This window comes from Gekko japonicus, unplaced genomic scaffold, assembly GCF_001447785.1.
Source record: "Gekko japonicus isolate JY-2015 unplaced genomic scaffold, Gekko_japonicus_V1.1 scaffold2153, whole genome shotgun sequence".
Lineage (NCBI taxonomy): Eukaryota > Metazoa > Chordata > Lepidosauria > Squamata > Gekkonidae > Gekko > Gekko japonicus.
The window spans coordinates 16,483-28,431 of record NW_015172069.1 but is presented as its reverse complement, the minus strand read 5'-3'; the positions used below and the strand labels follow the sequence as shown (position 1 = coordinate 28,431).

At 46.1% G+C, this 11,949-nt stretch overlaps 1 protein-coding gene across 1 annotated transcript in view; it reads left to right on the top strand.

Annotated features, from left to right (window-relative positions):
* Positions 1-11,949, top strand: part of LOC107118486 (mucin-5AC-like) — a gene marked incomplete at its 3' end in the record, with an annotated part of 31,638 nt that overhangs the window by 3,419 nt on the left and 16,270 nt on the right. The window contains exons 3-7 of the mRNA XM_015420839.1: positions 2,790-3,054; positions 5,923-6,037; positions 7,180-7,270; positions 8,510-8,619; positions 9,983-10,196. Coding sequence (XP_015276325.1) covers positions 2,790-3,054; positions 5,923-6,037; positions 7,180-7,270; positions 8,510-8,619; positions 9,983-10,196 — 795 coding nt within the window. The remainder of the gene's footprint in view (positions 1-2,789; positions 3,055-5,922; positions 6,038-7,179; positions 7,271-8,509; positions 8,620-9,982; positions 10,197-11,949) is intronic.

Genomic DNA, 11,949 nt, shown 5'->3' with positions numbered 1-11,949 from the left:
CTGGGAGCAGGGGGTGGGGCTTGTTGCATGTGCCCACCCCCTGGGCTCTTTACTGCCGGAGCTCCACTCCTGTGCACTCCTGCAGGAAATGACCCCTGGTCATACTGAATACCAGAATACTAATCCATGATGATGATGCTTCTTCCAATGACTACCATGGAGAGAGGTCACAGCAGAAAACTGGCCCACAGAGTTGCTGCTAATGTGAGAAGAGCTACAGGGTAGTGAGAGGAAAGCCTGCTCCTCACCAGTTTGTTGTTCATGAGTACCCTGGAGTAAGGGTTGCTAACCTTAGGTGAGGCCTGGAGTTTTCCAAAAATCACAATCGTTCTCCAGTTCAGACTACAGAGATCTGTTCCCCTGGCGGACATGACAACTTTGGGGGAGGAAGAACTCTATGGCATCACATCCCTGCTGTGCTCCCTTCCCCAAGTGTCGCTCCCAAACCTCCAGGGATTTCCCAAGCCTGGGAGCAGGGGGTGGGGCTTGTTGCATGTGCCCACCCCCTGGGCTCTTTACTGCCGGAGCTCCGCTCCTGTGCACTCCTGCAGGAAATGACCCCTTGTCATACTGAATACCAGAATACTAAACCATGAGGATGATGCTTCTTCCAATGGCTACCATGGAGAGAGGTCACAGCAGAAAACTGGCCCACAGAGTTGCTGCTAATGAGAGAAGGGCTACAGGGTAGTGAGATGAATGCCTGCTCCTCGCCAGTTTGTTGTTCATGAGCACCCTGGAGTAAGGGTTGCTCACCTTAGGTGAGGCCTGGAGTTTTCCTAAAATCACAATTGATCTCCAGTTCAGACTACAGAGATCTGTTCCCCTGGCGGACATGACAATTTTGGGGGAGGAAGAACTCTATGGCATCACATCCCTGCTGTGCTCCCTTCCCCAAGTGTCGCTCCCAAACCTCCAGGGATTTCCCAAGCTAGAGCTGACAACCCCATTCTGGAGTTGCTGCAGCTACTTGACTAGAGGCAGGGGTCATTTCCTGCAAGAGCGCACAGGAGTGGCGTTCTGGCAGTAAAGAGCCCAGGGGGCGGGCACATGCAACAAGCCCCACCCCTTGCTCCCAGCAGCCCTCAGTCAGAGCAAGAAGCAGTCAGGTAAATTGCAGAGCTCCCCCCGGCCCCCCGGTCCAAAACAGTCCAATGGCACCTTAAGACCAAGTTTTATTCAGGGACAAGCTCTCCCTCCTCTATGAGGGCAGATCTGCATGTCGTCGTTCCCCCCCACCCCCAATAGCTAGCAATCTAAAACAGTCCAGTGGAGCCTGAGCGGTGGGTGTTGCCTTCTGACACACTTCTGGTGATGTCAGGGGGTGTGGCACATGCAAACGAGTTATGCTAATAAGTTACGCTGATGAGCTCCTGCACCTCTTTTTCTACGAAATGACCCCTGACTAGAGGGATGAGGGATGGGGATGTACTGTTCTCCCCCCCCCTTTTTGCATTTTTGCTGTTCAGCCAGCCTTTCGCCCAACTATTTCATATTCTCAGAGTAAGGGACAGGCTGATGTTGCTGCCAATATAGCCTATGTCAGCTTTGGCCCCGCTCATTCCTGGCTGCAGATATTGAAAACTGAAATATACTGCACTGTCCGCTTTAAGATCGCATTGAATTTATCGTTGTGAGCCGCCCCCAGCCTGCTCGTGGGAAGGGCGGGATATAAATCAAAATAATAAATAAATTCATATAGTAAATAAATATCTCCCATTTGTACCAAACGGAGGGAGGGGACATCATACACCATCATGTGGTACCTTACCCATCCTCTTACCTTATGCCCCAAACTCAGTATGGAAAGGAGGTTGACTGACATTCCTGCCAGACCTAATCTGGTTCAGGCTGTGCAAAGGAGAAGTTACCCTTACCATTCTGCACAATAATTTGGTGGACCATAGGCCTTTCTCCTGATTCCTCCACACACTTAGGCCGAGTTCAGACTGGCAGTTTGAAGCGGGAGTGAGTTGTGGCAAAAAAGAGCCGGAACAAACTTTTTCGGGTTTTCCCGTTCCCATTGCAGCGACTGATGTGGGAGCACACCGGGAGGAGACGCAAGGGAGCGTTCACACTGTTGGCCCGGAGGCATGGTTGTAGGACGCGGCTTTCTTTTTGGCAATCTGGAGATAAACGCTTATGCACATATGTACATAAGTGCATAAGGAAAACATGGCTTTTGGCGTTCACACTATGTTGGTGCGGGATTGATGCAGGATAATCGTGCTTTCCAGGGTTTGCTACCACTTTCACCAGGTATCTTTTAAACTCGGGAGCGAAGCGTTGCAAGACGGGTTGAGTACGGGTGGGGAATGCTGGACAGATGTGCCTGTGTGAACGGCCCATTTAATCAGGTTGTGGAACATTTCTGAAACATGCCTATATCGGGGCAAACTGCCAGTCTGAACTCGGCCTTAGTTTGGATTAGAGATGGGTAAGTGGCAATATCAGTGCGATTTTGCTCCTAACTGCACACAGAGACTCATGCCTGGCCAGAGCAAAACCAGGCAAGAAAAAAAACACGAAGCCCATTTTAGTATGTTAAAAGTTATGTGGCAATATCAGTGCGATTTTGCTCCTAAGTGCACACAGAGGCTCATGCCTGCCCAGAGCAAAATCAGGCAAGAAAAAAAGAAGCCCATTTTAGTATGTTAAAAGTTACTTCCATATAACCAAATGCATGGAATGACCTTAAGAGATCAAAACATGGATAAAAATGTAGCTAACGATCTTCACTGACACAGGAAATATACAATATTCCTTTACAACCTCTTGTGAATCCACAGCCTTCAATCCAGCTCACAACGGACGTGTATGTAGCACATGGGGCAACTTCTACTACAAGACGTTTGATGGTGACATCTATCATTTCCCCGGAGTCTGCAACTATATCTTTGCCTCACACTGCAATGCTCCCTTTGAGGACTTCAGCATCCAGATCAGGCGGACAAGTGGGGAAAATGCTACCCGTGAGATCAAAACGGTCACCTTGCAAGTTGTTGGGATGAACATTGAAATGGAAATGGATGGTGTTTCCGTCAATAATGAAAGGTAGAAACCTGCACACCAGAGTTGTTTCCTCAGATTCATTAATAGGTAGTTGGACCTCAACACCTTTATCTATGGGTAGATCCATATGACCATTCCTCTTAGGCTCATGATAAACACTTGCAAAGCCTGCATGGGTCAGGTTTCTGCTGTAAGTTAGTAGAAGGTAGAAGTATAACTTTGGCAAATGCTTTCTCATCTTTTCCCATATCCCTGTGTGTGTCACCTTCCTATCTGGAACCAGCTCCAAATGTGCAGAATTACCTCTTCTAAAACCTTAATAAGGGTATGTAACATGTAAAACAATCTTGTGTTTCTAAGGCTGCGGTCACACGGAACATTAGCCACGCAAGAGAGACAGAAGACAGGCGGATTTTCCGGGTGCGATCTCACCGGCACATCTGGGAAGCGTAGCGCTTCCGTGACACAACCGAGGCTTCCCGCCGAAAACACGCGGCAAAAAACTAGTACCTCGGAGGTACTAGTTTCCGGAAACCGCGGGGCAAGGGCGGGCGTCTGATCGCATTTCCGGTGGCATCCGGCGCCCGCCCATGTCCCCTTGCGAGAAAGGGTTTCCCCCCCAAGTCTCCGTGGATGCGCACATGCACCCAACGGAGCATGCGCATTTGTCGTGTACACAAAAAACGGAAACCAGTTTGCCGCACCGCACGCTTCTTCGTTGCGCGCAGGCATGTCCTGTGATCGGCACCTCTACCTACCCACGGAACCTCCACGGTACCTCCACAGGACCTCCACAGGAGGTCTGATTGCTTAACCGCGCGTTAGTTTGCCCCGGGGCAAACAGCCACGCTTCCCCCCCGCAGTTTCCTGCCCGTGTGATTGGAACCTTAGATTATCTTCTTTGCCCTTTTTTTCTACCAATAGTGTCATGGTGTAAGGCCCACTACAAAGCAAATAATAGAAGACATACCATAATCTATAGGTGCAAACTGAAGACCCACGAGAAATTATAAAGGGGGGAGGGTTGGAAATGCCATCCCCTCCAAATCTTCCCCACCAGGAATCTCAGAGCGCTCAGTAGCTTGAATAGAGTGTTTTTTCTTTCCCTCTCCTTCATTCCCCTTTGAGTGACACTCTGCTGCTCTCAATACTCCATCCTTTCTGGAGCATATGGGGCCATTTAAAAAAAATATTTCTATTTTGGCTAGAATACACAGTCCTATGTTTCTGAGTCCATGGGGTTTCCTTGGCAAAGATACTGGAGTGGGTTGCCATTTTCTTCTCCAGTGGAGTCCCCTGGACTGCAAGGAAATCAAATCAGTCAATCCTAAAAGAAATCAACCCTGACTGTTCCCTGGAAGGCCAGATACTGAAGCTGAAGCTCAAATAGTTTGGAGAAGGGAGCACTCACTGGAGAAGACCCTGATACTGGGAAAGATAGAAGGTCAAAGAAGAAGGGGAGGGCAAAGGATGAGATGATTAGACAGTGGTATCAATGCAACTAACATGAAATTGAGCAAACTCTGGAGGACGTCAGCACAGGAGGGCCTGGTGTGATGTGGTCCATGGGGTCGCAAAGAGTCGGACTCGACTGTGACACTGAACAACAACAACAAATGTTTCTGAGAATCTGGGGCATCCTCTGAGTAAGAAGGGGGCCCTTACCTTAACTATGGGTAGCCCAGGTTTGCTATGTCCCTCGTTCACAGATGGATTTTACTATCAGATATAGCAACTAGATGGGTACCCAGCAGAATTCAAGGGAAGAGGGAACAATTTGGAAATCCCTCCCCCCAATCTCTTCCTTCAGATTCCTACAAGCTTTCAGAGGACTGAGAAGACCAATTCCTCCCCCCCCCCAATTTGACTTCTTGTATCTGAAATTGTAATACATTTACAAGAACAGAGGGTCCTGAAATAAAAGAGTAGGACCTCCTTTAGAAAGACATGGATATTTTGCATTGTTATTGTAAAGATGGAACGTAAGATCCTACAATTCAGTATTCATCCGTTAACGAAATCCCTCTCCATTTTTTAACCGACATTCAACTATTCTCAGCACTCCACTCCTTTGCAGTGTTTTTAGTGCTCAACACGCAGGTTTTTAAAGTTTGTTTTTCTTAATTTATCATTTTGGTTATTTTGGTTAATTCTTGTCATTAATCCTCTTTGGCTAGGGTACCTATTAATCTGGGAGTCGAGTCCCCCATGTCCTGCTGTGCTGCTTTCATCGTCCACATAGGAGCCAGACATTTGACTAATTGATCTGCTGACTGAAATAGCCTGAGACCGATTTCTCACAAGAGCTGCGCCACGGTCACACCCAATGTTCCCTCTAAGCTGTGGAGTATTGTGACCCAAAATTCTACTTTGTGAGCTATTGGCATTAAAGTTGTGAGCCAGCGATTTGGCTACTACATAAGTTAGTTTGCTCTGGAGCCATCCTTCCTGAGCTAAGACACAAATGGGTGAGCCAGAGGCTAAAAAACTTTGAGCTGGCTCACACTAACTCAGCTTAGAGGGAACACTGGTCACGCCTCCCTTTGCCCCACTTCTATTGGTCAATTTCCCACTTGAAGCCACATGGCCACATTTTGACCCGCGGCTTCGCCCAATTTCCCCCGTGGTTTCGTGATCCTCAAAAAACAGGATCACAAAACCGCGGGGAAAATCGGGCAAATCCGCGGGTCAAAATGCGGCCACGTGGCTTCGAGTGGGGAATTGACCGATAGAAGCGGGGCAAAGGGAGGCACGACTGCAGCACAGCTCTTGTGTGAAATCGGTGTGAAAGAATCATGCAAAGAGAGCACCTGACTATCCTGGACTCAGAAGCACAGATGTTTTGCACTCTCTGCCCTTCCCTTTTTGTGTGTGGATGTACCTCAGTATTTCTGGTGCTTTTTTCATCAGGGTTCAGCTGCCTTACAGTGAATCTGGATTCAATATTGAGACAATTGGAAACTATGTGATGGTGTTTGTAAAACAGAGTCTACAGCTCATGTGGAATAAAGACGACAGCCTAATGGTAAGTATAAGTGCTAGAGGTAGGACTGGTATCATTCAGACACAATGCTCTACAAACCTTTGAGATAAAGTGTTCTAATGCTTGCCAGAGTAAAATGTTTGCAACATATTCTTCATAGACTCACATATTGTATACATATTCACCCAGGACATGCACAGTACAGAAACTACCTAAATAACATTGTCTAATTTAAAAGCCTCCATTTGGGTATGAAGGTAAGTGAAAGGAAGGGCTCTGGGTCAACCATGCAGACCTTAACTCAGGTCAATTTGCAAAATTAAGGTCACGTTAAGGTGCTCTCCTTCTGCCACTTACTGGATGTATGTGCATACCCATTTTGTTGCTCTGTTCCCAACCAGTTCTCACTTTTCCAAGAAATCTTTGTAGTCACTGCATACTTAGACCGATTTCTCACTAGCCGCTGCTCTGCCCTTACGTTTCCCTTTGCCCCGATCACATTAGTCAATTTCTCACTAGTTGCTGCACGGCCACCTTTTGCCCCATAGCTTCACCCGATTTTCCCCGCATCTAATCGATCCTCAAGAAACAGGATCGAGTAGACGTGGGGGGAATTGGGCGAAGCTGCGGGGCAAAATGCAGCCGCGCAGCAAGTAATGAGAAATTGACTAATGTGATTGGGGCAAAGGGAAACGCGAGGGCGGAGCAGCTGCTAGTGAGAAATTGGTCTTAAAGACAGCTGCCAAGGTGGGTTCCCATTTGACATCTAATCTCAATTTTTTAAAGTAAAAAAAAAATGATTTCCAAATCCCTTTGCTGGTTATAACTGTTACCTCAATTTTCCTTTCTTAATAAAATTCTACTTTGATAGGCAATAACTTGACCTGTAGATTTTTGGGGGATGGGGCTCCAAATAAAGAGACTGTGTAATGGGAAGAAAGACAGCTGTTACAGATACTGCAATGAAATTTACAATTTAATGAATAGTACAGAGCTTCTGAATCACAAATGAAATCTTGGTTTTCTGTCCACTAAATTTGAATTCGCTTGTTGAAATATTTATAACAATGTTGATGGAGTCTATTTTGGTACATCCAGTGCAGCTGCTTTCAATCACTTTCAATTTAGATCTTGTGCACAGCCTGTCTATTAACTTATATCAACTTTCTCCAATATAATTTCAGCTGGAACTGAACGAAAAATACGCCAACCAGACCTGTGGGCTTTGTGGGGATTTCAATGGCATTAAAACTTACAACGAATTCTATTCAAACAGTAAGTAGCAAAAATATCTGTTTATTACATTTGGGTTTACACACAACCATTCAGTGCGCTGTGGAGCTACAATCTTGCCCAGTTTTGTTTTGTTTTTGCTTTCCCTCCTTTTTGAAATAAAAGAAGTAGCACGTTTGAAGCATTAGCGTTAAAATGCTGGTTTTGCTTCAAGCATGTTATTCATCAGTTTTTCTTTCACCGATTAAACATACAAATGTGAGATGAATTTCAGTCTCCAGGCTGATAATATAGTTCAAATAAACGACAAACAATAATATCGTTTCTGAGATGAGACGATTTTGAGTCGCCTTATACTTTATGGTCTATTTTGCCAGGGTATGCATCTAGGACACCCCCTCCATTCCTGACATTTCTTCATCCTGTTTTAATTTTCTATAGCCCAGATGGTTGATAGGGACTGCCGACAAGGAAGTACCTGCATTTCAACAAGACATTTACTGCATTCCTACTTAATTGCAATGATCAATCGTTCTCTAATTCTGAAATCTAAAGTGCTTCCCTGGTATAAATATTGCAAATTTGACCACCGCAGGTCGAGCTACCTAGTTAATATCTCTAACTATAACAGAAGAGTGTCCTTTACAGCTTTGCAATTCCAAACTATGAAAACAGCCCTTTTGGCTGGCCGTTATTCGCATACTCCAAAAGAGCAATGTCTCTGCCTATGTGGTTTGCCAGAGGTGGAGGACCTTCCTCACTACATGCTCTATTGTCCGCTTTACAGCACTCCAAGAGAGAAATTTTTAGCAGGAATTCTATTAGGTATGCAAGGGCACTCCCAGAAACCGAGAAGATTGTGTTCCTGCTGTCAGATAATGATGCTTATCTATCCCATAGAGTTCCCCTGTTTTGCTTTAGCAGCATCTAAGATTAGATCTAAGGGGCAGGCTACTTGATGGTGATCAAACCTGTTTTATTCTTCTTTTATCATGGACTAGTCGTTAATTTTAACCTGGTCACTAAGATTGTATTTTAAAGGTTTAATGTTTTATGAATGCTCTGCTGCATTTTGTATTTTGTAACGGCCAATGGCTAAACACAATAAATGACTTGACTTGACTTGACTACTTAATTGCAACACCTTACTGAGAGCAGTGAAGCAGCTTTGCAGACATTCCAAGGGCACCAGCTCCCTTCTATGAGAACGCCTGAAAGGGAATGTCCGTAACAGGTATTTCTCCATTAGTCAATCATGCCATATGGTTTTATGTATTACAGATGCCAAGATAACTCCACTGCAGTTTGGAAATATGCAAAAGATGAATGGGCCAACAGAAGACTGTGAAGATCCTACATCATCATCTCTGATAAGCTGTGCTAATGTTTCTGTAAGTATGTTTAAACTCTTTGCATTAATCTCATTTCCAACAGTATTCAGGGCTATTTGGGGGCAGGAATGGACAGGAACGGAGTTCCAGCTGCCCGCCGAGTTGGCCACGCCCAGCAGGAACTAATTAGCATAATAGGCCACACCCAACAGCAGAAACTCATTAGGATTGGCTACATTAGGGGTGTGTGGCCTAACATGCAAAGACGTTCCTGCTACAAAAAAAGCCCTGGGTTTTGACAATAAACAAAGTAAACAGAATAAGAAGCAAAAGGTGGGTGTGGCTGGATGACCACACTTCTGGCAACATGGGGTGTGGCCTAATATGCTAATGAGCTGTGCTGTTAGGGTTTGGCCGAATATGCTAATGAGTTTATGCTTTTGGGTGTGGCCTGTTATGCTAATGAGTTCCTGCTGGGCTTTTTCTACAAAAAGAGCCCTGATATACTTAGAGCTTTTTTTGAGAGAAAGAGAGAGAGAGACAGAGAGAGAGAGAGAATTTCCAACAATCCCCACCCCCAATTTGGGAGAGCCATGAGAAAAGGCACTGGTACTGAATGCTGGCAAATACCATCACACACACACAAAAATCTCTGAGTATGCAGGGCTCTTTTTGTAGCAGATACTCCTTTGCAGATTAGGTGACACACCCCTAATGTAGCCAATCCTCCCAGAGCTTTCAGTAGCTCTTGTAAGAAGAGCTCTGTAAGCTCTTGGGGGATTGGCTACATTAGGGGGTGTGGCCTAATATGCAAATGAGTTCCTGCTACAAAAAGAGCCCTGAAAATAGAATCTTAAGAAAGAGTTGCAAGATAGTGTTGCCAGCTCAGGGTTGGGAAATACCTGGAGATTTTAGGGGTGGAGCCTGGGGAGGGCGGGGTTTGTGGGAGGGGAGGGACTTCAATGGGGTCTACTGCCATAGAATCCACCTTCCAAAGCCGCCATTTTCTCCAGGGCGACTGATCTCTGTTGCCTGGAGGTCACTTGTAATACCGTGTTTCCCCGAAAATAAGACACTGTCTTATAGTTATTATTTCTCAAGAAGACAAACTAGGGCCTATACCACAAATGCATAGAAATCCTGCTAGGGCTTATTTTTGGGGTAGGTCTTATTTTCGGGGAAACAGGGTAGTGGGAGATCTCCATCCCCCACCTGGAGTTTGGCAACCCTAGCCACAGAGGGATATTAGATGGTTAGGACCTTTGGGCAGCGACACGACGTACTATGTTCCTTTGTCACATGACATGACTGCTGATGACATTACCATCCAAAAGGCATTTATCAGCATTACAATATGCTTTCTTGATAGTGCAGAATAGGCTGGCTTAATAAATGTCTTTTTCGTTTTTCCCCGTTCATCTAGAATGTTTGCCAGGAAATACTGACAGGCCCTGCCTTCTCTGATTGCAATGATGTGGTGGAGGTGAATGAATACATCGAATATTGTGGGCAGGACTTGTGTTCCTGTGACCAGAATGCAATGTTCTCCTGTCTCTGCGACACTTTTGCCGAATACTCCCGGCAATGTGCTCATGCCGGTGGGCACCCTGGGAACTGGAGAGCCCCTGATTTATGCCGTAAGTATTTATCTAGTGAAATCCATACATAGTAACATAGAAAAAGGTACTTAGAAGTGTTTGAAGAAAAGAGCGCTTAGTGGTATTTAATCTTTGTTTACTTCAAGGGGACATCTGATACAGTTCCACATGGTATTTAGTAATTAGCCTGGAAGAATATGAATCAGAAGGTGCCCTGAAAAGGAGAGTACACACAGACCGATTTCACACAAGAGCTGTGCCATGGTCACGCCTCCCTTTGCCCTGCTTTTATTGGTCAGTTTCCCACTCGAAGCCATGCAGCCGCATTTTGACCTGCGGCTTTATCCGATTTCCCCCGTGGTTTCATGATCCTGTTTTTTGAGGATCACAAAACCGTGGGGAAAATCGGGCGAAACCAAGGGTCAAAATGTGGCCATGCGGCTTTGAGTGGGAAATTGACCAATAGAAGCAGGGCAAAGGGAGGCACGACCGCGGCGCAGCTCTTGTGTGAAATCGATCACAGTGGGGTGTAGAATTATAAAACTAAGGGTGTAAACTACTAGATTCGTATCAAACTGGAAGGAAGAGACATCATGTTCCGCAGATGTCTGTCCTGGGTCTGGTTGCATTTATCATCTTAATTAATTACTCAGAATTATCCTCATATATTAGAATGTTTTTAGGCACCTTGAGCTCTTGCTTTTTCAGGAGGAAAAGCGGAGTGATTGTGTGTGTGTGTGTATGTGTGTGTGTATAGATAGATATAGATAAAAATAGATAAAAACTAAACAGTCCATAAAGGAGCTGCGGTGGCTTAAGTGGTTAAGATGCTGAACTGCAGGCCGGAAGGTTGGTAGTTCAGCAGTCCGAGACCCGAGTGCCGCATGATGGAGTGAGCTCACGTCTCTGGTTCCAGCTCCTGCCAACCTAGCCGTTTGAAAGCAAGAAACTGCAAGTAGATAAATAGGGACCACTTCGGTGGGAAGGTCACAGCGTTCCGTGCGCCTCAGCGTCTAGTCATGCTGGCCACATGACCACGGAAACTTCTTCGGACAGCGCTGGCTCTTCGGCTTGGAAACGGAGATGAGCACCACAACACTAGAGTCGGATTTGACTGGCTTTCGAGCGCGGGAAACCCTTTACCTTTTTTTTAAACAGTCCATATCGCCAATCTCTGTAGCCATATTACTCCTGTTTTCAATCCACACTGGTTCCCTTCCAATCTACTCTGCTGTTGGGGGCGACTGCCTGCCTGGTTGGAATGGTTTGCATGGCCAGAAAAATGACATCAGTGCAGAGAGTCTATCTCATTTCTGCTTCCGAGGGGACTTCCTTCCTACAGTTGCCAGGTCTCAGGCTTTTGGCCTTCTGATTTCAGAGGGTGTTTTCAGAGCCTCACAGTTAAGGGTAAAGGTAAAGGTTTCCCTTGCTCGAAGGCCAGTCGAGTCCGACTCTAGGGTTGCGGTGCTCATCTCCGTTTCCAAGCCGAAGAGCCAGCGCTGTCCGAAGACGTTTCCATGGTCATGTGGCCGGCGTGACTAAACACCAAGGCGCGCGGAACGCTGTGACCTTCCCACCGAAGTGGTCCCTATTTATCTACTTGCGATTTCTTGCTTTCGAACTGCTAGGTTGGCAGGAGCTGGAACTAGAGACGGGAGCTCACTCCGTCATGCGGCAACTCGGGTCTCGAACTGCTGAACTTCCGACCTTCCACAGCATGCAGTTCAGCGTCTTAACCACTTGAGCCACCGCAGCTCCTCACAGTTAGCAAGCTGTAATTTCAGGGCCGTTA